Raw genomic sequence first — 26,273 nt, 5'->3', positions numbered from 1 at the left:
ACTTGCAGCATTAAAGGCTTGCTTTCATTTGATTTTTCTTGCCTATGGAAAGTTTGACTGGCCATAGTCACAAAATTAAATTTGCAAGTTGACTGTATTCTTTAACAGATTTAAAAGTTCACCAAAAGCTTAATACAACTGTTTTAGTTTAATTTGGATGGAAGAACATACTTCAGATAACTGACATTAGTATGCTTTATTTACTAGGCAGGTATCTATCCCCCAAAACAGGATTTGAAGTTTTACTGCATGTAAGACAATTTAAAGCAATCAAAATTACACCTACAGCAGACACCATTATTAAACTCTTTAAAACATAAATAAGCAAGAAGTGCAACCAGCCACTTACTTCACCCTTGTGAAGAATAAATTTTCAGAATTTGAATAGGAACAGCAGCAGTGGGAGACTATTGATTTTTTTTTTACCAAGTGGTAGTTACAGCATAAAAATAAGCTAGTGGAATTTTGTATAAAATAAGTAATGGTGCATTATTTTATTCAGATTGCACAGTACAAACAAGCTAATACCTAAATTGTAATACTGTTACAGGTATTTAATATTACATATATTGGGGGACAGCAGCTAGGAAAATAAGCACCTCAAAGCAGCTATGAGACTTCCGCAGCCAGCTTTCATAACAGTGGCTGAAAGTTATAATAAAATCTTACACATTATAAAATGTTTGAAAAAATGTAAGTATGCACTGCTTACATATTACTAAAATTTAGTAACAGTACATAAGTGATTCTATTTACATAAAAAAATCCATTCTTGTGAAAGGAATTTACACATGAAATAAATAAGACCCTTCAGTAATCTTAAAATTAATTGTAGGTCAGAGTGGCCAAGGGTAAAAAAATCAAGCCACTTTTAAAATGTTACTCTAATGATAGGTCAGAGTAAAAGTATGCCACATCCAGAAGGAAGTGCAACTCTGCTTTAATTTTACCAGTTAGCTATAACCATGCAAAATACACAGGTACCTTAAAATATGGTACAACCCCAAGAGCATGAACAGCACACCCTTGAGAATATTTATACAAGAATATTCACAAAAACATACACTTTACAATTCTTTAATACAAAATATTTAGTGATATCCAACAGCATAAACACTTAGGCCATAACTTTTTAACTACCTTCATCTTACAATTTATATTAAGTCTGACAGGAAAAACAGGCAAGGTGTCGATGATTATAAAACTGAAGTCATCTCTTGCTTTCTCTCATTATATAGGAGATATTCAGAAGGTTGTCCAAATTAGGTGACACATACGGCAAAGGGACCCATGAAACGGATGTTAAAATAAAATAAAATCTGCATTGATGCCTATTGCTGTCCTTCTGCAATCAATATCCAGGACCAGAAGAGCAAGCTCAATTTAGAGAAGAAGGATAGAGGAAGAACAAGTCGTCTTCACAATAAGACCAACTCTTTTCACATAACGATTCTCTTGGTTTCAATTGTAGGTGTTGTGAGCTGCTTATCTGAGATCACCTTATACACATCCATGGATCTGACATTCTCTATTCAATGCTTGTAGAAATCAAACATTAATGTCCAACCCAGGGAAGCATGTCTGAAAGCTGGTTTGCTTCCTTACAATCCTGATAATTTGTGTACTTATCTCTCCAGCAACTAAAATCATGTTAGGATACAGTGCACTCATAACTTCCCTCCTGGAGAGGATCCTCCTCCTCTGCCCCAGACATGTCCTCTTCATGTCGACTCACACTGTTACTTCCACTATCGCTCTGAGGGCTAGTGCTATGGCAGGTCAAACTCCGGCTTTCCTCTGCCCTTGGGCTGGCTTGTTCAGTAACCTTACAAGGGTTCACTGGTTGAAAAGCTTCAGGCTGCACTTGCTCTTCTGACATCTCGCTTAGTTTCTGGAGCTGTGGCTTGATGACATTTAAAAATGGCTTGTACCCAGGGCTAAAGAACAAAGAAGGAAGAGGTAACTATGCAGTGAACTAAAAATAGCACTTCATTCACATTCTGCCCTGTAGGCACACCTATTTGAGCTCTTGCATAAAGCACATGGGGTCAAACAGTGACAGCAATTCAAATAGAGACCACTGTTTCAGGGGACTCTGCATTATAACAGACTGTTACAGAGCTGTCTTCCCTGTGGATTTCTTTAGGGAAGCGGCTAAGGTAAATTCTCTTTTGAGTGCCTAAACTCTTACTGAAGTCAATGTAAATGGAGACCCAAGTAGTGGAACCCTGTCAAAATACCAAATTATATATTGTAATAGGAGGGTCCCTTCATTTATTCAAAAGAATTTTAAAACTTACAAAGTAATAGTGGAAAACACAGCACTGTGTTCTGTAATTAGTAAAAATGGAAAGTGATAAGTTTCTAGTTGCACTGAAAATTTAATCAGTATATTGCAGTGGCACCGAAAAGCCTCAGACAGGATCAAGGCCCCAGTGTTCCAGGTCTTGTACAAACACACAGGAAGAAAAGAGATTGCAATCTAAAAAAAAATTAGTGAAAAACCTCACACTAGTAAATATAAACCCCAAATTGAACTACTTACAAATTCTATATTCAGCCATCTATCAAAACTAATCTGCTGCAATGACACTTACCAATCTGTGGAAGCCCATCTGTCTACAGCATGTAGCCCAGTCTTGATATTCTGCCAGATCTCTCCATCAGCATCAGAGGACTGCATTAAGGTAAAAACCTGGTTGATTATTGAAGATTCTCTGAGAATAAGGCCGATGATAATGCACCAGTCCAGACATCCTGCTTCCATGAAGATGTGTAGCAAATACCTATGAGAACAAAACAGTTCATGCAGTGGCACGCTTTTTCCCCTCAAAATTCAAAACAACGCTAGATCATACACATGCTAAAAGCAAGACTGAACATATTTTAGTCTCAAGTCATCTCATAATGATGTAACTTACCGTAGTTGGACCTGTGACTTGTGTGGCCCTTTACTAGCCAATTCCAGAGAGATATGTTCCAGCTCTGACTGTGTTAAACTTAGAGTGGAGATGTTTTCATCCACCATGGTCCAGTCACCATCCACAATAGAACTGGTTTCCGTCAGGTCTGTTGCTGAACCAATGCTGCATTCATCACCTACCAAAATATATTAAACAGGATATTTGGAAAGCCATCTATTAATTTATCAGCTGTCAATGTTTTCTTTTGCACTGCTTCCTCCAGAAACTGACTGGTGACATTTAATAGTTAAACATTTAAATACTAATGTAACTAGCTTTGCGATTCAGTAAGAGTGTTATTGGGTACTGAACGGCTAGTAGTTAGCCAGGAGCAATCTGAATTTAGGTATATTGTCCTAAGGATTTAAGGGCCTTGTTGGTGCATTGGATTAATATATACTTAAAGATAGACTTGCTTTTCTTGGTGCAAGCTATTTCTTCAGTAGCAATTCTTGTTAGTACCAGGTAAAGACAATCCTGCAGGATAAACTGGGTAGAAAGAGTAATATGTATACAACAGGTTCCCGAGGCACTCATACAGATCATTTGGAAAATAGTGAAGTACTATTGAGCTCTTGGACAGATGTAAAAATCTCCCAAATACTATTAGTAATCAAAATTACTACAGTGAACATCTTAAATTGACCCTAAAACTAAAAAGTCAGTGGAAATAGGTTACAAGGCAGTTCTTAGCATATGCCCCAGGTGGCACATGACCAGCACTCATCACCAAATTTCATCTGCTGGTTGGATCATTAGCTTCCCTGGGCACTGACAGGAAGCACAACATGAACGCTGATTCATGCCCCCAGTTAAAAGTTATTTCCAACAGACCTATAAGCCAAAGTAGTGCGCCTTTGATTCCTGCTCATCTTAGTATAAAAATCTGATCATCAGTATTGTCAGTTTTAGAGCATATAGTGAATGAAATGGGCATGATGGATACAAATAGGTCTGCAGAGCAGGAGTGGATTGGGATGTGTGAAACGGATTTAAAATTGACTAGTCTTTTTCCAAATGAAGCAAGATATAGAAAGGAAACTTTTAGTCAAATTTAGTTATTACAATAATCAGTTTTAATAGTTTCAGGTGCTACCAACACAGGTAAGGACCTTTTCTTTAAAAAAAAAATAGCATGAATTTTTACTTTCAATTCCTTTTAAATACAGCTGTTGCTTGCTTGGTTGTAGTCTTCAAATTTTGACTCAGCCATAAAGTTGTCAATGCACTTTTAAATGTTTTTAGTATACTTTTCCACTGACTGAGCCAATCTTTTCTGCATTAAGGTATCATCAGATAACAGGACAGCACCATACAGCAGTGATGTGCATTCGTGAGAAAGGATGAATACCTAGATGCAGTTTTCTGAGGGTGATGCAGAAAAGGATATGAGAGTGAGAGAATGAGAAATAACCTACCTTTATTAAATAAAGGGGAGAGGAATGCATCTTGCATATGAGGTCCATGGGATGAAACTGTGTCCATCTCTCTCTGGGAGGAATTGATGGTGCTAAGCCAGCTGTGACTCTGAGGTGCACTTGAGACCCCTGTGTCCATTTCCACATTTAAAAAACTGTCTGCAGACTGGGACTTGAGCAGCTGCTCTCCAACAGCTAGAAATAAGGAGGCATTTATAAAAAACAGACCCACCATACAAGTAGCCATTTATCTCCCAAACAACTTTTTACAGTTATAGCCAAGTCAAAATTCAAGTAATTAAGTCGCTGACAAACAAACAAATGCAAGGGAATGCAGATCTTATGGCTATTGCAAGACCCTTTGATCAGCCTCACTGTACCTAGACACTGGCACACAGTGAAAGTGCCATCTAATATGTTGCTGGCATAGCTGAGCTACCATGTAAACTCACTGTCTTGCACTCTTGAGACAGAAATTCAGTCTAGTTTATAGAATTAAAAGATGTTTTAAGATTGCAGTAAGATCCATGTGGTACTCTCTCAAAATAATATATGGAAAGATAACAGCAACATTGTAATACAGGTTTGAAAACTGCAGCACATTCTCACAATTTTAACTCTTCCATCTCACTACCACCACATTGCTAGCAAATTTCATCAGGTCACATGAAAAACAAAGCTTTAAAAATCAGATATAAAACCACATAACGTACTGATTTTAGTCACTTTCTTTGGCTGAAATTGTATAAAAAGTTGTGTCCAGACTGACCTGTAACAGAGATCTAGTTCTCTGATTTAATACAGCTAAAATATAACTTCTGAGAGAAAACAGGAAAACAGGAAACTACAACATAACTACTACAAAGACATGAGGTCTATGCTAAACAGAAGGGGTTCTGAACCCCTTCAAAACCATGCAAAGTAAGGAACTGTGCAGGTGATAAACGTCAACCTGTTCTTTGCTTGGCTGAACTGAGATTCAAACTGATGGAGGCAGGATTGCAGGAGAGAAACCTAGTCCACCAAAATAACTCAGATGGTACATCACCTGTCTTGTACTTTCCATTCTTGAAAGGTGAATTAACAGAGCAAGCTGGTATGACTGGAAACGGCCAGAGAAAATCCTTGTGTAGTCTCTTCAAGGCAATCACAAAATCCTCCACACGGGCAGCTCGGGCTCGCTCCTTACACAGCCAGCCAATCAGCTCAAAGCCTAGTTGTGCAGCAAAGCAGCCAAGGTCTTTAAGCCTGATTTCCTCCAGCAAGCGTCGAGCATGACGCCAGAGCATCATATCAATGTACATGTTCTCAGCACAGTCACTGTCTTTACTCCACCTGTGGACCAACACAAGTGAAGCGGTGATAGTAAGACTGTAGCTTAAAAGTCCTTTACCCAAGAGCCTTCACTATCACGATGATCTATGTGACAACAGGAATGTGGCAGATAGAAACTAGATAAAAAGAAAAGGAGTACTTGTGGCACCTTAGAGACTAACCAATTTATTTGAGCATAAGCTTTCGTGAGCTACAGCCCACTTCAATTTGAGCATAAGCTTTCGGATGCATTCCAATGAAGTGAGCTGTAGCTCACGAAAGCTTTATGCTCAAATAAATTGGTTAGTCTCTAAGGTGCCACAAATACTCCTTTTCTTTTTGCGAATATAGACTAACACAGCTGCTACTCTGAAACCAGAAACTAGATAGGCAGCACCAGCTGCAGGGGCTTAAAGTCTTAGCAGTAAAGGCAAAGCTACACATCACTAGGGAAGCAAGGAGCAGCCCCTCTTTCAAAGTGGCCTCTCAGAGAAAGCAAACTCCAGAAGACTGTAGCACTAGCAATTGCTCTCACAGACAAACACTCCTGCCAGTCTCTAAGCCCTCAGCTGGGGCTCCCCTGTTCAGCAGGGGGATGAGTCCCACCCGCTCTGCATCATCCCACTGAGCCCTAACCATCTTCACCTGGACCCCCCTGCAGAGTCCCATTGCCCCTGCATGCAGAACTTCCCCCCCATAAGCCCCTATGCACCTAGATTGCTCACTAAGCTGCCCACACCTGGACTGCCCCACACCAGGATCCTGCTAGCCTGAGCCTGCCTGCCCACACCTGGTGTGCCTGCCACAGAGGGGCAGAGCCCTGGGGTGTTTCTGGGGCAGCCTCACCACCGAGTCCCTGTCCTGGGGTGGGGGACTGTACGGTAATCTCTGATCTTCATGCAGCCAGTGACCTGTGCTCTCCACTGCCATGGTGGAGCCTCCACATTTATTTACTGAAATTAAAATTTGCAGATTTTTTTGGGGGGGGGGGGGGGGGAAGGGGGATGCAGAATATTTAGGCTTGGAATTCCCTCAGGAGTAGCAATGTCACTGTGCTGTGGCACCAGGAGTTAATTCAGGATAACTAGCTTTCAGCAAATGACTCTTCAGGAGATGGACATACATGAAAAATCATGGTAGTCTTGCAAGTTTTGGGAGAGGTGAGCTTTTCCCTGGGTCAATGTTTCATATAGGTACTGAGTGTCTAACATGAACTTTAAATACTGATCCAGGCAGTCGACTTTGTGCTGGTGGTGGAATAGTAGCAATCTTCAAACAGGAGAGGCCCGTGAAGTCCAAGAACCCACTGAAGAGGATAACAGAGGAAATGTGCTTCATATACAGTCAATGCAGATACCTACTCTGTTCCTTCCTACACCAAGCACCATATCTGCATGGGAGGGGGACACTGCCTTTAAAAACAAAAATGTGCAGTACTCTGGAACATAAATGTCTTACTGGATCAGACCAGGGTCCATCTAGTCCAGTACTTGGTCTCTAACAATGGCCAATACCAGCTGCTTTACAGAAAGGAAGGGAATAGAAGAAAAATAGCATAACCTACTCCCAATAAAGTTTGTCCTAACTTCCAATAGTTAGAGATTTCAGTAAATTCTGAAGCTTAATGTTTTTATCCCTTTATGTGATTGAAAGAGGTTGAACACCGTAATTTTCAAAATAAAAATACCACAAGAACAACTATCAAAACTGATACTTGGGAGAAACATTTAGATGGAATTCTTCTGGCAGATCAACACCAGATTCAGAGAAAGCTGGTCCATTCCACATAAGTATTTAGCACTCCCTGAGAGAGAGTGATTTTCTTCAAGTAGGAGTCTTTTACAAGAATCTTTGATCTGGCAGCTTAGGGAAAAAGATGTTTTCCTGGACAGAATCCTCCCACCAGGAAGACGACAACTGCACACTGAACAGAAGGAAGGGTGACAAATTCCACCTGCTCAGAAGCACAAAGATTTAGGAAATCAATGCTTATGGCTAAAAATTCCATAGGGAATTTCTGTGCTTGGGCTGGGAGGAATTCTTGATCCAACTACTAGAAATATCCTAAATTTAAATGGTACAAACAAGGAAAAAGAAAGTTTTAAAATAGCTTAAGATTGGAGAAAATTCTCCTAAGAACATACCTGAATTCAGTTTGCAGGACATGAATCTGACTTCACTGTAACTAAAATTGATTTGAACTACATGCTTTCACTTGTAATTGCCAGAATTATTGTTCACACCTGTCTGTGTAGTGCTAAGCTCACTTAACTTGCTTTACTATCTGTTGTATTGCTTAAAAGGACTAAACTTGAAACCTTTAGTTTCATGAGTATATAACTAAATCTCAGCATTTGCATGGCACTTTTGTAGCTGGCATTGCAAGGTATTTATGTGCCAGATATGCTAAACATTCATTCCAGAGGACATTCTTCCATACTGATGACGCTCATTAAAAAAATAATGCGTTAATTAAATGTGTGACTGAACTCGTTGGGGAAGAATTGTATAGGTCTGGCTCTATTTTTCCCCACATTCTGCCATATATTTCATGTTATAGTAGTCTCAGAAGATGACTCAGCATATGTTCATTTTAAGAACACTTTCGCTGCAGATTTGACAAAACGCAAAGAAGGTACCAACGTGAGATTTCTAAAGATAGCTACAGCACTGGACACAAGGTTTAAGTCTCTGAAGTGCCTTCCAAAATCTGAGACGGATGAGGTGTGGAGCGTGCTTTGAAAAGTCTTAAAGAGTAATGTACTCCGATGCGGAAACTATAGGACCCGAACCACGAAAAATGAAAATCAACCTTCTGACAGATGATGAAAAGGAATATGCATTGGTCCGCACTGCTTTGGATGGTTATCGAGCAGAACCAGTCATCAGCATGGACTCGTGTCCTCTGGAATGGGGATTGAAGCATGAGGGGACATATGAATCTTTAGCACATCGGAAATGTAAATATCTTGCGACACCGGCTACAACAGTGCCACGAGAACACCTGTTCTCACTTTTGTGAACAAGAAGTGGGCAGCATTATCTCCTGCATATGTAAACAAAACTGGTTTGTCTGAGCAATTGACTGAACAAGAAATAAGACTGATTGGACTGTAGGCTTTTTATATTTTTTACATTGTTTTATTTTTGAATGCAGATTTTTTTTTTTAACAATTCTACATTTGTAAGTTCAACTTTCATGATCGCACTACAGTGCTTGTAGTAGGTGAACTGAAAAGTACTATTTCTTTTGTTTTTTACAGTGCAAATATTTGTAATAAAAATATAAAGTGAGCACTATACACTTTGTATTCTGTTATAACTGAAATCAATATCTGAAAATGTAGAAAACATCCATAAATATTTAAATAAATGGTATTCTATTGTTTAATCGTGCGATTAAAAGCAATTAACTTTTTTAATTGCTTGACAGCTCTAAGAAGTTGAATTATAGTTGTTCCAATCCAGTTACTTCATTAAGTTTATACTTGGCTATTTGATATCCTGTCTCAGTTTAGTTGTTGAATTATGTTAAAAATGTTTAGTTACTAGTTAATTAGTTAATATTGATGCTGTTAGTATCTTAAAGTGACCACCACTGTGGTTAATGCTCAAAGGTTTTTGAATTTTATACTCAGCTTTATAACTAGGCCATTCAGTAAAGTAAATTAAAATATGGTTGGTTAACTATATATTTCAGAATTTCATGTTTTGTTTAGAGGTTATCTTAAGAGTTGCTACATTGTATCATTCATTTTATTTACTTGTTTATGTGGTGTATATCATTTGCATGATTTAATTGTTTATTGGTTTTATAATTTTTAATTACTTAAAAACACTCTATTTCAAAGTCAAGTTAATTGTTTATTTTGGGGCAGCAATGTGTAAAAGAATCTGTGTTAAGTTTTGCGGTGATGCACCCCCCCAGTGCAGTCTCATTAATAACCATAATCAGCTGTTACGAGCAGGACAGTGGGGTGGGAGGAAGTTTTGTTTCATGGTCTCTGTGTGTATATAATGTCTTCTGCAGTTTCCACAATATGCTATGCATCCGATGAAGTGAGCTGTAGCTCACGAAAGCTCATGCTCAAATAAACTGGTTAGTCTCTAAGGTGCCACAAGTACTCCTTTTCTTTTTACATAATCAGTAAGTCCAGCTTTTGATTTGGTTTTCCTGAACTAGTCATGTGAGGAGCAATTAATTAGATAAATAATTCTATCTAATTAATTGTTTCCCCAAAGTATTCATTTTGCTAATTGCTTGTTTCTTTTTGTAATTTTACTGGCATCCAACCCCTACCACACCAGGCCTTCAAAAGCTTTTGTTTCTTAATTTTATAATATTTACTGTAACAACTCTGGATATTCCTGTTATCCATTCCTGTTATCTGGATCCATTCCTGTTATCCATTATCTGGATATTCCTGTTATCCATGATATCCTGTTATCCAGACATTTCTGTTTTATTACATCTGCTAAGTTCTTGACCTTAGTACTATCTTACAGCATTTTATCTGAGTAAAAACACACACCATGGTCTGAAGGGTCGTTTTCCTCATCATTTTAAAAATACAATATTGGACAGTAACTTCCTATGGACAATTCTGGTTTGTGCTCCCTGCATTTTATCTTGTTTACCACTTCTAAGCAGAACAAATAACTTTAATATCAAAGTTACAGCTCATGCACATAAAAAGTTATGATAGATGGAAATCAAAGTAGCCAATATCTGCAGTAGAAGCAAAAGGAGAAATATTTCTTCTGCAGTATTAGGTGAGATGCTCTATTACAGCTGATGGACATGTGAGTGCTCACTGTATTCTGCTCCATCAGAACCTCCAGGGATCTATGGAATCTCACAGCACACAGAACACCTCTAAGGTTGCTGTCAGGGCCAAATTAAGACAATCTAGGGTCCTGGGCACTCCCCGACCCCCCTACCCATGCTATGGCCCAGACCCTTTCAGGACTAACAACAGGTTTCACACTGAAGATGAATGGCCCAGCTCTCACATCCCAGAGGTAGTTTCAGGCAAGCATCAGTTATACTTGGTTCACACTTTTCAACTTGTCTTTGCATCCATAAGGGCTAGAACCTTTTTTTTTTTTTTAATGGAAGCTGAAATCCTGATCTCACATAACTCCAGGAGTCATGAGTGCCCACGCCTTAATATAGCCCCATTGTATAACTTGTTACAATGTAAATAGTTTGGATGAGTGGGGCAGGGACTATTCTCTGTACAGTGGTCCAGCACAGTAGGGATCAATCATGAATTGTACTATGATATAAATGTTACCTTTTCCCAGATGGCCCAGAAGGCATGCTCAGTGTTTTCTGTAGATTAAATTTGTTAGGAGGATTCTCTGCTGATTGGGATAAACTAATGCTGCGATGTCTAAAGAACTCAAAGCCACCAGTTGAGCTGGGTTCCTACAACAAAGAAGCGTATGACCAACTAAAATAAAAACATGTTACATCTTGGGTATAAATGAGATTCATTATGTTTAGTGACTGATACACAAGATTTAGGATTTTCTTAACAAACCTGAGTTGTGGGTGTAGGCGGCGGAGTCTCTGATTCACCAGAACCAATGGCTTTAAGAAATCTGATCATGTGACGACAAAGGTCCCACTTCCCCTGCTCCAGGGCAGTGTTGAACAGAAGAGTGGCATGCTGCCTACTAACTGCTGGAACTTCCATGTTCTACAAGTAACAATGCACAATATAAAAATAATTTGCTTCTGAGACTCAAGAATACTTTTGGAAAAAGTCAAGCCCCTCCCCCAGCAGTACGCTCAAAAAATAGAGTTGTAGGTAAAAGCATATTTCACAGTTTTCCATTTTGTTAAGTGCTATTTTAGGGAGCTAGTCCTATTTAATTTGATCCCTAAACAGATATAATTGAGGTCAGGTGCCCACCAAAAAAAGCGTTAGCTGTTTTAAAAAAATAAATATATGCCAAACAAACATGCAACAAATTGTTTAAATAAAACAAAAAAAAAGGGACACTAAATAGTAACTTCACTTCTTTTTTGTAATCAAGTAGTAGGATACTATTACCTGTAAGATAATAAGGTAAGAGGCAGCTGTGTCTAAGTCCTGGGCCATTAAGCACTCCTCAAATAAGTCTTTTGGGTTTCCAACAGCAGCAAAAAGGTAATTCCACAGGGCATATTCTGTCTTCCTAGCACAATGCACAACTGTCTGCAGGAAAAGGGGGAACTCTGTAATGAACTTAGCCACAGTGGGAAGCAGAGGGTCGGGAATGGGCTCCCGCGAGGTAGCTTCTTCTTCCAGCACTTCATGAAGCATCAGTTCTAGCACATGAGGAAAGTAAGGTAATGTGGCACAGGAGTGGGCCAAAAGCAAGGCTTGTTCTCCTAGGTTCCTAACCAAAAGCTGGCGCAAAATGTGATGGAGGTAGATCTGAGAGGTTCTCTCAACAATACAGAAAGGAAAGAGGACCTCCAAATGTTGTCTAGCACTGCTGTGAGTGTATAAACAGTCATAGAGTACAGTGTCATTGACAGCACCAAGAACCAAGGCATCTTCAAACAGAACAGCCAAGGGGTATATGTTGATGTGGAAAGGCAGCATGATCCGTCTTGACAAAAAGGAATGTGGTTTGCGGTGATCCCTGGGAAACAAAGGAAGCCAGACTTTCATACCTGACCCACCACAGCTGAGCCAGAGTGCCTCCAGTAAGTGGCGCTTTTGTTTGTTTGCCCTGCAGGTAGTCCAAACATTTTCAACCGACTGGGCTAGCACAACTGGAGCACAAAAAGGCAGCTGGGGAAGAAAAGAAAAAAAAAATCTTAATACCCTTTTTATTTATGCCTCATCTCACTAGCATCCTTCCTTCAGCTGAAAGGGGCAACAGCATCTCCCTAGAAGTATATGATAGGAATTCACTATTGTAAAGACTTACGTATTTTTACTAGGCATTTCTAAAACTCTAGTCAGTGCAAGTACTCAAGAAAGCAATTCAACTTGTGTTTCCACCCCCACAAGCCTAAACCTAGCAAAGTACTGTATACCAGAGGTATTTATCAAATACTGCCTCCATCCATTTTAAAGGTTTTTTCACAAACACAGCTTGTCGTCACCCTGGGGTCATTACTTTTCTAAAAGTGAGGACTGCTAAGAAGTGCAATTCCTATGCAACTTAGTCTAGCTGTATTTTGGGCACCCAGAAAAAGCTCCAGTATTAATTAACCCACCAAGAGGGATCTCTTTCATTCCTCATCTACCAGCTGATGCCACTGACAATTCCAGTCAGAAAGCTGTTCAAATTGCCTATTTTTAGCACAGAGTGTAGGCTAGGGCTGATGGATTACTGTAAAAAATAATGTTTGCAAGCATTCATTTGAATCCAACCATGCTCATGCTCACGCTCACACATCTTTCTCTGCAATTTCGGAAGATTCACACACACATCATTACTACCAACGATAGTGAAATTGTTGCTCTTCATATGACTATCTACATATTGTCATAAGAACAAGGATAGTCATACATTAAAGAGTTCATTCATTAATTTCTCTGTTATCTCTTAAGAAGTTGGTCAAAAATGCCAGTATGTGCTCGAAGGGGACGACAAACCACAAGTATTCAGAGTGAACAGTTTAGGAATAGCCCACAGGTCAAAAACTGTTTGCCCAACCTATGTACAGCACCTACCACAGGGGGATCCTGACCTATGGTTGGGACCCCTATGTTACAGCAATACAAGTAGTAAATAATCTGGTTATCACAGATACTTGCAGAAACAAAAACTGGCTTGTAAATGATTTGTGAACAGAAAAGAGGACTGCACTTTTCAGGTAATTTATTCACAACAAATTAATTCAACCAGTTTTAGCACAGGCATTGAAGTGTAGCTAAACACTCGTTTCTAGGCCAAGATCAATCACCTTCACAACTTGCTGTGTCCTCACAACCTTTGAAAAGTCTGTGTAATCCCAAGTATGTTTACTCACAAGTTTCCTTTGGTTGGGACTGCTGTCCTTCTCTCTTATCTGGGGGCCAGACCGATCCCTTTGTACCATGATGAGTTGTCCTGCTAAGTTTAACATAATGCTTTCTGCCTCACAGGCCTGTGGGGAAAAAAGTATAAATTACTTCTCTCTAAACTTTCCTGAATTCATAATTTTTGCTTTGATATGTACAGTACAGTCTCTGTATAAACTCACAGCCAAACTAGTAAATTCAAAACACGGGCGCTCCCACTAAGCACATCTTTACAGGAGGCTAGTAAATACTAGCGTATGAATTCTAGATACAATTCTTTCTTCCAAACCAGCTTGCATATAAAGGAGGACAGATGCAAATGCTCATGGCTTTGATCTGTTTCTTAGGGAGGGACCTACCCAGTAAGCTCCCTAAAAGCTTTGCTCGTCTAGGAGTAAAACGTGTAAACTGGGGATATGTTGGAGGGAGGTGCTGGCCTTTTCCTGCTCTACTTCATTTTAATCAAACAGTTTAATTGTAAGCAGAGGTTTCAGTGTGCAACTTTCCTCAAAAAGCTTCTAAGGGTATGTCTACATTACAATTTAACACTTGCGGCTGGCCCACATCGGCTGACTTGGGCTTGGGCTGCGCTACTGTAAAATTGTAGTGCAGACTTTTGGGCTCAGACTGGAGCCTGGGCTCTGGGACTCTCCCGCCTCATGTTTGGGCTTCAGCACTAGCCCAAACATTTACACAGGAATTTTACAGCCCAATAGCCGAGCCTGAGCCCCAGCCTGGCCTGTGCCCCTTGCTTTTAAATCCACTTATTTGAGCTAGCATTGCTGCCAGTCTGTGCAAGTGCCATGTGGTGGAATTGGTTACGCCAGGGTCAAGCCTCTTAAAGAGCCTATTTAGTATAGGAAACAATCGGAAGGAACAAGCAGGGCTGGGCACCTATGGAAGGAAACATTTAAATGGGTCTACTGTAAAAGTGACTGTAAAAATGCCACCTCGTTCAACAGAACTGCTCCATGTCTATTCGTAGTTCTGCCTCACAACTTTAATTGTAAAGTAAGCTTTTTCTGCTTCTGTTCTGTTGACATTGAAGAGTCAATACTGCTACAGGAGAGGAAGGTGGATTCCATTGTGGCTCAGGCATCATCAATAGAATGGTTAATCAAGATTGATCGCAGGCACTTAATTGTTAATGCTAGGGCCAGAAAAGAACCCAGCTTAACTTTTATATTCAAGGTTGACTCGCAGAGATGGCAATTAGAGTAAACATCTTTTTACCTGTAAACTTCAAAAAATTGGATATGGAATTTCTGTAAAAGCAATCAGGAAACCCAATCTGTAGTGTAAATTTTCCCCTCCCAAATAAAAGTGCACTTAAAAACCTTAAACGTCTAATACTACACTGATACTTGGATCTCTGAAAAATGTTTATTTTGTTTTACATTTAAATCAACTGCCTGACAGCTTATGTGTATAAAGCCCACATCCAGTTTTTCCTATCAGGCTAGAAGGACCCGAATAGTAGATTCTCAACATCTGAGATGGAAGACAATGAATTTGATCCTTTGCTTATGAGCATTTTCTTGCAGCTAGCTAAGAATGGCAAGACTGTGCCCTACAGCTCATGATGATTTAGAGTCTGTAATGTAGCTTCAGCATTGGGCAGAGGAAGAACAGAATGCAAAACGCATCTCAGAACGAAGCAGGAAGTGAATCAATGAAAGCTCCAACCCCCCATCCACTGGATCAATTACACTTCTCACAGGCAACTAATCTCCCTTAAATAACCCAATAGGTAACAGTCCTCAGAAAGGAAGGATGGTCCAGAGGTTAAGGGCACTAGTCGTCCAATTCCCTGCTCCACCACATAATTCTTGTGCAACCTTGCGCAAGATACTGTGCCACTCTAGATACATCTACACTGCAATTGAGAGCATGCCTCCCAGCTCGAGCAGACAGACTTGCGCTAGTTCAAGGAGAGCTAGCATGCTAAACATAGTAATGTGGATGCTGTGGCATGGGCTAGTCACCCAAGTACAAACCCACCTGATCCTCTGGGTCCATACTCTGGTGGCTAGCCCATGCTGCAACATCCACATTGCTGTATTCAGGGTGCTAGCTCAAGCAGAGCTAGTGTCTTCATCTACCTGGGCTGGGAGGCATGCTCTGAGCTGCAATGTAGACATATCGTCTGTGCATCAGTTTCCCATCTGTATAATGGGAATAATAGCTTCCCTGCCTCACAAGGGTATTGTGAGGATAAGTACAGAAAACATTTGAGACACACTCCGGTACTACGGTAACAGGGCAATAAGTACTTAAGACAGAAAAGTTGGTCTAGGCCACAATGTTACATAAACAAATATTGCCCCTTTGCCAGGAATCAGCTGCTCTTTCGATGGATTCACTGCCTAATTGACTTAGGTGGGTAATACCAAAAAGATGCACCTTATGTGCGTCCAGGGGTCCTACATTATAGAAAAGAGTTCTATGCATGTTCTAGAACCGCTTGGAATTTTATGGGAATTGATCCAGAAGATGTATATTTCATACCCACAGCATTTAAATAGTTAAATGTAGCCAGGTCTTTTGTTTGCTTGCTTGCTTGTTTTTGTTTCGATTCTTTGGGCTTTGGCTCACATACTAAACAGAAGCATTTTATAAATATTTGAAAAGCATCTTCAAAAAGAACACTCTCTTGCTGCTGTCTGAGACTAAACCAGTGGTCTCTGAAGTTTTTGGATCGCGCACCCCCCACTGTGCCGCTGAAGAAAGGAGAGGGGAAGGCTTACCGCAGGCGAGCCGCCAAAGAAAGGAGGGAAGACCTGCCGCAGGTGTGCAGAGCTGCCGCCAAAGAAAAAAAAAAAAAACAGTGGAGTGCCGTCCGGCGGTGCTCCTCCTGCCACGCACCCCCTGGGAGCCTCTGGCGCACCCCACTTTGGAGACCACTGGACTAAACTGCCAACTCTAAGATTGTCAGTTACTTTTTATTAAACTTCAACAACTCTAAAGCACTGGATAGACTCATACCTGCTGTGGCATTTTCAAGCTGATACCAGTCTCTGTTCTCACCGACGTCAGAGTTACAGAAACTACAAGGAAAGGATGAGGAATGTAACGAGACATGGATACCTCCTGAAGAACGTGAATACTGGCAGTAGGGTTAGGACTGTAAGGGGAGGGAAAAAAAATAGTTGCTAAACATTTCTCCTCTAACAGTAATTAATGGACAATTACAGCTAGTTTCTAAATGCTTAATGATGCAAAATACTAATTTAACCATAGGAAGCAGAGCTCTTTCAAGAAACCAGAACAATTTCCCCTTAAATTGTGAAACTGTACCCAGGCCACACCTCTGAACTTGATAAAGTTATATTTAATAAACCCATTAGCCTGATTTGTTCCATCTTGATAATTTATGCGAACACAGGAGGAAAGCGCAAAGTGCTCAATGTAGCTCTCAATAGTGGTGATTTCAATCCGGGTTTCTCTGAACAAGGCATTGGAACTATTCTCCTCCAAGTTAGACAACAGCCATCTCCCTCCCTACTGATGAAGGTTCCTTCTCTTTGATTTCAATGCAGGCTACAATATTGTGGATAACTCCATCCATCTAGATTACTTCAATAAATTATGAACCCTCCCTTGTTCTGGTTCTAATCTTCCCCACCAAATGGTTCTGACTTCTGTGCTGGAACCTCCTCTACACTAGACTCCATGTAGGCGGAGTCTTAAAGGTTTACTTTTCACATCCCCTTGCTCTTTTTTACCTCGCTCCTCCTTTTCAGTCATCCTATCCTTCATCTCCCTTTAATCTTAATTTCCACTTTTATGGTTATGATTCTCAAGTGCACATATGTTTCAGTGTCTTTAATGACTCCTGTCCACATTGGTAAGATATAAGGCATTATTTCAAGTTCCTTCAGCTAAGTATCTGAGACAGGGCAGGAAGGGCATTCTCTGACATTTTGCTCTTCAATTTAAAACATACTTTTACTATTCACTTTCTGTAACCTTATCCTTGATTCAGAACTCACCTATTCCTGTTTACTATGCTGTAAATATGACCACCTCTATAACACTGACCACATTTGTTACCACTTTGATGCCATCTCCTCTAAAACCCTCATGGCCTTTTATCTTTTCTTCTCCTGACCGCTACCTTCTTTATGGCCTCCCATTTCTCAGCTTCGCCTGGGGGCATATAAAGAGTAATTCTGAACTCCATTCTCCAGGAGCTCCCATTTGTTTAGCAGAATCCTGAAACACTGAGTTGTTTTTAGAAGTCTCCATGGACCTGTTCTTGCCTGTCACATGGACTCATTATACTGTCTGAGTGCCCCATCCTTTTGCTATCAGGTACCTCATATCTCTCTGCAGCTCCTTCTAACCACGGAAATGCCTCACATATCATCTGGAACAGTCTTCCTGTATCCCTCAGCCACTCCTAGTTCACACTACAAATCTCCGGCAGGACTGGGGAACAGGAGGCACTAGTCCTGACCTCTACTGCTCTGCAGACATCTATCAGGGCCATTTTACATACAAGGCTGCATAAGGAAGGGTGAGAAATTAGAGCGGGAAAAGTAATAATGAACTGGAGCCCAAAGAGTTAGAAAACCTCTTCTCTATGGAAATCTTGTAGTGCCTTAAATATGCCTAACTAATCTTTTTCTGGACCCACTTTTAGGTCATGAATCCTGTATCTGTTGCAGAAACTACAACTCCAGCTGAGCATTCACAAACAGGACAAGTTTTTCTCCTTTACATTTACTTATTGACTCAACAGATGTTCAAGTATGTTCAAGCTTCTAAATAAAAGTCTGCACTGAAGAGAGGGATTCCATGTTATATGAAAAAATACCAAGTGGGCTAAAGTAGCAGCTACATAAGCTCTACAGAGTCTAGATTTTTACATAAGAGTAGGCCACCACTTAAAGCAACCCAGTACTGTGCCCTCAGGGACAAACTATAGAATTCATTGCAAAAATAAATAAAAACTCAATCTGTCTAAAGCCTGTTCTTATTAACAGTGTATGTCCATTCACAAAAAATATTTCATATCCTTCCTTGAGAAACATTTAGAACCCTTAGAATTATATTTCTAGACACACCAGTACTCTAAAGATTTTGTATCACTATTACAGCCTGTAAAGCAAAGTAATGTTGTGAATACAGATATTCACTCACTTAGGCAGTTGCTAGGGAGTGTAGAAGCAAGTTCCATTCTGACAAACTATTAAAAACAAGCACTTAGAATCTCTGATAAGGTATGTAGCTTCAACTTCTGAAGTCTTTATTGCCTTACTTTAGAAAGCTGTATTTAGGTAAGAAAACAAGACAAAAAAATTCCTCTGACTGATCTTTAAGTGCTATACCAATTAGTGACAAACCCTTGCTTCTCCAGCAGCTTACGTGTCAAAATGTACAACAGACTTCTGGCCCTGACCATTTCCTCTAATTTTCCATGGTGAATGGAATATGAAAGCTAAACGGACAGAACTAACTGTGGGTACAGTTAGATTTTTTTAAATTCTCTATTTAGAAAAGAACTTTACAGATTTTGTAAAGTTACTGATACCAGTTTAAATAATCACAGGTCTGCATGCAGGTTTTATAAATTATGGAAGTTGTGCACAGTTTTCACATACAGATTTATGCTAAAAATACAACATTTAAAAGCTACAATTTCAAAATCTAAGAAGTGGACTGGAACCCAACATGTCTGGAGATACAGAATTAGAATCAGCTAAGCAGTAATCATTGCAAATTTAATCAGTCAATCTTCCTCAAGTGTAATCTCCTCAATGTGTGATAAAAGTCCCAAGAGAAAACACCAGAAGCCCAGGTTACTTTCCCTACCAGCTAAAATGGCCCAAGTTTTCAAATGTGCCTCAATTCCGACACCTTTTTCACAAACACAAGTTTGTATGTGCACATTTCAGGCACTGTCACCTGCACACAAATTCTGTGTGAAAGTGACAGTGCTCAAAAAGTTTCTCTGGGTAAGCATGTGTGCATGCAAGCTTCCAAATATGCAAACCCTTGTATCCACATTTTGAGCACTATCATTTGCACACACAGGTGATAGAATGGCTACAAATGGATGCCACATTTTGAAAATTTGTCTCAATAAGTTATCAAAGCCTATGATTAATCTTAAGACTAACAGTTTATCAAAGGAAATTACCCATATAGAGGAGATATTTCTAAGTTAATTACTATCAAAATGTGGTAAAATAATTTCATAGACTTGCTTCAGTCGTACTCACCCATCAGGTTGTCTTTCAATACTATAAAGGCAAATAGAACAATCTGCTCTAAACAATATTACTATATCCCGGAAGACACTGAGTAGTAATGTTTCTGCCTGCACTTTGGTGACATGTGCAAATGCATTGTCCAGATTGGATGTTCGCAGGTAGATTCTTAGCTGTAAGGACAATTAATGGTTTAGACAAGAGTTCTCTTGCTGCAAACATCAATGTAACCTAAAAACTTCAACAGACCCATTAATACCTCATATGGATTTTTGTGTTATGACTATCTTGGATTCCTAGCAAAACATTTTAGGAAGCAATTTTAAATTGTATACTAAACTGACTGAGTGCTTAACTGGTAGTACTATTGTAGTTATCAACAGCAAAAGTAAAACAAAAAAAATTGAGAGAGAGTTCTAAAACTGCAAACCTTGAACAAAGGACAGTTTTTACCTTCCTCAAATATTTTTTAAACTGGGGAAAGTCATTCATCCAAATTCCTATTCACTCTGAGCCCCCTCCCAACTGAAGAGTTATACAAGATTCTCCCGAACTGCCTCTATATTTAGTAGGGCTGTCCAGTGACTAAAAAAAATTAATCGTGCAATAAATCGCACTGTTAAACAATAGAATATTTATTTAAATATTTTTGGATGTTTTCTACATTTTCAAATATACGGATTTCAATTACAACACAGAATACAAAGTGTACAGTGCTCACTTTATATTTAATTTTGATTACAAGTATTTGCTCTGTAAAAAACCAAAATAGTATTTCAATTCACCTAAGTACTGTAGTACAATCTCCATCATGAAAGTTGAACTTACAAATGTAGAATTATGTATAAAAAACTGCATTCAAAAATAAAACAATGTAAAATTTTAGAACCTGCAAGTCCACTCAGACCTACTTCCCGTTCAACCAATCGCTTACACCAACAAGTTTGTTTACATTTGCAGGAGATAATGCTGCCTGCTTCTTGTTTACAATGTCACCTGAAAGTGAGAACAGGCAATCGCATGGCACTGCTGTAGCCGGTGTCACAAGATATTTACATACCTGACGTGCTAAAGATTCATATGTCCCTTCATGCTTCAACCACCATTCCAGGGGACATACGTCCATGCTGAAGACAGGTTCTGCTCGATAACAATCCAAAGCAGTGCAGACTGACACATGTTCATTTTCATTATCTGAGTCAGATGCCACCAGCAGAAAGTTCATTTTCTTTTTGGTGGTTTGGGTTCTGTAGTTTCCACATCGGAGTGTTGCTCTTCTAAGACTTCTCAAAGCACGCTCCACACCTCGTCCCTCTCAGATTTTGGAAGGCACTTCAGATTCTTAAACCTTGGGTCGAGTTCTGTAGCGATCTTTAGAAATCTCACATTGGTACCTTCTTTGTGTTCTGTCAAATCTGCAGTGAAAGTGTTCTTAAAACAGCAGGTGCTGGGTCATCATCTGAGACTGCTATAACATGAAATATATGGCAGAATGCAGGTGTAAAAGAGCAGGGGACATATAATTCTCCCCCAAGGAGTTCAGTCACAAATTTAATTAACACTCATTTAAAGAAAAAAAAAAAAATCATCAGCAGCATGGAAGCATGTCCTCTGGTATGGTGGCCAAAACATGGAAAGGGCATAGGAATGTTTAGCATATCTGGCACGTAAATATCTTGCAATGCGGGCTACAAAAGTGCTATGCAAATGCCTGTTCTAATTTACAATGTCACCAGAAAGCAAGAAGTGGGCAGCATTATCTCCTGTAAATGTAAACAAACTTTTGTCTTAGCGATTGGCTGAACGAGAAGTAGGACTGAGAGGACTTGTAGGCTCTGAAGATTTACATTGTTTTGTTTCTGAGTGCAGTTATGTAACAAAAACTACATTTGTAAGTTGCACTTTCACAACAGTATTTGTGTGAGGTGAATTGAAAAATATAAAAGTCATTTTTACAGTGCAAATATTTGTACTAAAAAATACACACTTTGATGTCAATTACAACACCGAAAATATATGAAAAAGTAGAAAAACATCCAAAATATGTAATAAATTTCAATTGGTATTCTATCATTTAACATTGTGATTAAAACTGGGATTAAATTTTTAAATCACGATTATTTTTGAGTTAATCACATAAGTTAACTATGATTAATCGACAGCCCTAATATTTAGAAAACACAAAGAAGATAGCAACTGATTAGCTTGCTTGAAAAAACAAATGCCTTACCTCTTCTTGGCGGTCACTCAAATTATAACATGCAAGAACAATGAAATCATTCCACCAGGCTATGCCACCTGTTACAATCATATTTTGCTCCTTAAAATAAAATGGAAGATCAATCAAGTCAGCAAGGTTATAAGCTGCTTAGAAGTTTCCACAAATCACATAACTTATACACAAAAATAAAATACACAGAGAATTATACACACACTTAATACATATATAAGCCTCCTGTAGACTACATATAAAACAGCATCACTACTAATAGAGCAATCTTATTTGGGTATGACAATTTTTAAAAAATAAGTCTTCAAGGGTTTTCAGACGGATATGTGATACTCAAACACTATTCAACAAAGCCAAGTTCTACATATGGTTCATCAGTGAACACAGCAAATCTACATCTTTTTAAATTATAGTTGCTTTTTCACTAAAGGCCAAAATTTGCAATTCTGGGTGCCTAAAGTTAGGCTTCATACTTGATTTTCAGAGGTGCTGAGCATCTACAACTCCAATATAAGAGCTGAGACATGGATTTAGGAATCTCACTTTAGGCATCCAGGTTTACAATTTTTTTGCTATAATTCATATATTTTACTGTCAAGTTTGTTCCAAACTACACTACTTTTCATGTGTTTTATGGCAAGACATGCAAAACCAGCTTCCCTAATCTGCCTTCAAGAAATTCATTTGAAAACACATGATTTGGTAGAAAACTAAAAATATGTCCAAAATATTGTGATTATAATAAATCTGTTTGAACTGCACGCAAGCTTATAAAACTAGTCAGCACTCACCTGGGTAATGTTCCCAAACAACTTCCATTTTTTGGTGAGTAAAGAATAATGTGCAAAACCAAACTTGCCAACAACAGCTACATTCTGCCCCAGCTTGTCAATGGCTGAAAACTGTTCAGACGAAAATTGGGGGGGGGGGGGGGGGAAGAGAGAGAAACTATTGTTCAAAAATTGCATACTTCTATTCAAGATCAATACTTTAGCAATATTAATATACTCAACTTAAAACTTGAAAATTGTCTGAGTACGAATGTTCTCTACCATACTTTTAAATAAATGACATTTTTCTTTTAAATACATAAATTGCTTTGATTTAATATAGTGACAATCTCATCCTATACCAAGGACAATTATAAAAACCTAATGCTTGCATTTTTCATCAAGCACCAAGCTATTTTTAAGTAACTCACCCTTATAGGCCAGTTGCTCTCTAGATATGTACTGTGAATCTAAAAAAAGTAATATAATACAGATCACTATACTGAGAACAAATTGAAATGATAAAAATTCACACACTTTAAGGGACACGCACACAGTCAAAACGGTTTCTTTTATCTATTTTTAGTTCCAGAACATTCTGGTTTGTTCACAGCCATTGGAGTTTTTTCACCACCACAATTCTTCCCTCGCTCCACTCTTTCCAATACATTTTAGAATTATATAAACATTAAGTTTCAGTGGACTGGATGTGCTACATTTAACTACCATCTATCCAGAGTGCAACTCACTGGAAGCAGTAAGCTCCCTGATATTCAGAAACTTGCATTCAAAGTCTGATAATTAGAATTATACAATTCTATCATTTTCCTAGAAAACAATTTTAACATATTTTAAGCTTGTTTGCTGTTTTCTTTGCTTTGCTTCAAATATGTAAAAATCTAATAGGGAGTTACAGTGGCAAAATACTATTTTTTTAAGATTTTTTTCCCCCCTTAAAGCAGTTGATTTTTTCCATCAATTGAAGAGTTGTCAAGGGAAGATTCCATTCAGTAAAATCATCGGTTATGCATGGTTTCCTCAGTCCTCAACTCCAGAAATCAAATTTTCTTAGATTTGTACTGACATAACAATTGAGTCAGAAGAGTTTTTTTTTTTTTAAATTTGCCTTTTTTCACTCCTGTTTAATGGTTTTATTTTGCACAGAAGGTATATGCTAAGTTATGTTCTTCTCATGAAATGAACATGGTAAAATTCTATTAGTCTGTATACAAACTGCAGCACAGCAAACTAGTGGCAAGAAGCGTAACTAGAACTATGGCTATAGGGAAGGGAAGGATTTTGTTCTCCAATACAGTTGTCTGAAAATATCCGTAGTTTGATTTATGGTTTCAATGATTACATTTCTTGGTCAGTTACCTAGCTGTTTTAAATTGGCATCAACTTCTGCCACAGACAAAATTAGATTCAGTATGGAATATCAATAAGTTTCTTTTTGCTAAAACTCAAATTATTCTTCTTGGGGAATGAAGAGAAAGAGGAGAAGACTTCCATTCCCATCTGCAATTTATAAGGATATTAACCATAAATTTCAGCCAAATTTAGGATGTTTACTGTAACCCATCAAGTAAACATTTCACAAGACAACTACTTACTCAACCTAGGTTTGAGGTAAATTATAAGTTTCAGGGAACAAGTCTTCCAGACTTAAGATTTTAACTTCTGATTCTTTTGACATGAAAGTCCAAGGGTTTGGAAAGTGGCTGGCATTGAAATGAGAAAAAGGTTGGACTTAGGAAGATACTGAATTGATAACCAATGACAGCGAAAGCTAAAAGACTCAATGCAAGCAATTTATAAAAGCCTCCAGCTCCTTTCCAGATAGAGAGTTTACATACTCAGTATTCTGTTACTTGAATGATCCAAAGCCTTACCAAATTAATTTTTACTGTCCATAAGAAGATATAGTAGCTCTTTAAATAGAAACCAATCAAGGCTATTTTGCAGGACACAGTACTTCAAGGGAACTTTTCTCCTGTAAATTTTCAACTTGGATGAGTTTACGCAAGAGAAAAATGTATTTGGTTGAGGCACCAAATGAGATCATTCAATTGAAAGGAATCAAGGCCTGTATTTTTGTAACAAGTGAAACCATTAAGAGATTTCTCGAATATCAAGTATGCGGTCTGGTCTTCCCTACACTCTTTTCTACTCATTACCAACTGGCAGTTATGCCTCAGCATATAAACTAGGGCAATGGGGTGTAAAGACAGCAGTTGTCTGAGAATTCCTACCATTACCTGTGTGTAAAGGCCTATCAAACAGATCTCAGCCTAGATTGGTATTTATTCTACAGTTCTTCTCCTGTGTAACATTCCTTTTCATTTTTGAGTGCAATGGAGAAACAGAAGAAAAGGTGGGTCCAAATTCCTCTGTGCAAAGTCTGTTAGGACAGTGACTGGCGCTACTGCACATATCATATGAGCAACTAAACCATCAGCCACCATAATTCAAATGAAGCTGCTTGCCTAGATGAGGTAGTTTTCATTAAAGGCAAGCAGATACATTCTAAATTAGAGTCAGATTAGAAACCCACATAAAAAACTCTCCAGGTTCTGTAGATTTGTTTTAAAAGGCATCAGTTTGTAAAATATCATGGGTTAACGACTGTAATTAGTCATAAAAAGCCAAAAAGCCCGGAAAGATGTGAGGGGTGTAGAGGCTTTTTTTAAAATCAGACCTATGCTCTAATCTGTGGAAAGTACTGCATCAAAAACTTTCATAAAGATATTATACAAAATGGCATATGAAACAAAACACTAGGGCTAATGCTGGTATATGGATCTCTAAGGTTTGACAGCACCTGGAGCCTGGTATAGATGCCCGTGCCTAATAATCATGCTGATGCATACGCTGCACGTACAATAAGTTAAATCCTGATGTCTGTTTTACTAAAGTGTCATCCTCAGTTTTAGTGAAATCCATAAAGCAGATATGTAAGCAGGAAACTTTGTCTAAAATTATGGATTCAAAATTATCTACAATGTTCCTCACTGCTGGAATGAGTAAGCATGATGGCTTTGGACTTAACACCTTCTGGAAACACCACCTTCTTGCAAGACATGATACTATAAAGTCGTTTAATCTCCTCATCTAAACAAACAGCTTGCATGTATTGCCAAAACCCTGAAGTTGTCTGCAACAGACAAATCTTTAAATCATCTACATGGGCATTAGAAACTTCATATATTCTACAGAGTATTTCATACCTCCAACATCCCCAATGCTCCTTCCGGCAGGAGGGAAAAATTTGTATGTGGGAAAAAAATAGCTCTCTTGCTCTCTCTCATGAGGTTAGAAAAAGGCATTTAGCCCTATTAATCCCTTGACTGT

At 38.7% G+C, this 26,273-nt stretch overlaps 1 protein-coding gene across 3 annotated transcripts in view; it reads right to left on the bottom strand.

The window, feature by feature from the left end:
* RIC1 (RIC1 homolog, RAB6A GEF complex partner 1) overlaps positions 1–26,273 on the bottom strand; it is a 79,497-nt gene continuing 53,224 nt past the window's right edge. The window contains exons 13-26 of one of the 3 annotated variants that reach the window (XM_074953322.1): positions 23,354–23,392; positions 22,944–23,054; positions 22,153–22,242; positions 19,935–20,095; positions 16,693–16,831; positions 13,677–13,793; positions 11,758–12,486; positions 11,242–11,400; positions 10,993–11,126; positions 5,430–5,716; positions 4,382–4,576; positions 2,922–3,099; positions 2,598–2,786; positions 1–1,937 (exon numbers count right to left, since the gene is read on the bottom strand). In XM_074953322.1, coding sequence (XP_074809423.1) covers positions 1,652–1,937; positions 2,598–2,786; positions 2,922–3,099; positions 4,382–4,576; positions 5,430–5,716; positions 10,993–11,126; positions 11,242–11,400; positions 11,758–12,486; positions 13,677–13,793; positions 16,693–16,831; positions 19,935–20,095; positions 22,153–22,242; positions 22,944–23,054; positions 23,354–23,392 — 2,814 coding nt within the window. In that variant the 3' untranslated portion in view covers positions 1–1,651. The remainder of the gene's footprint in view (positions 1,938–2,597; positions 2,787–2,921; positions 3,100–4,381; positions 4,577–5,429; positions 5,717–10,992; positions 11,127–11,241; positions 11,401–11,757; positions 12,487–13,676; positions 13,794–16,692; positions 16,832–19,934; positions 20,096–22,152; positions 22,243–22,943; positions 23,055–23,353; positions 23,393–26,273) is intronic. The other 2 variants (XM_074953321.1, XM_074953323.1) reach the window with 2 other exon arrangements.

The sequence above is a fragment of the Natator depressus genome, chromosome 5 (assembly GCF_965152275.1).
Source record: "Natator depressus isolate rNatDep1 chromosome 5, rNatDep2.hap1, whole genome shotgun sequence".
In the NCBI taxonomy this organism is placed as follows: Eukaryota; Metazoa; Chordata; order Testudines; family Cheloniidae; genus Natator; species Natator depressus.
This window is presented reverse-complemented; position numbering and strand designations above follow the sequence as displayed.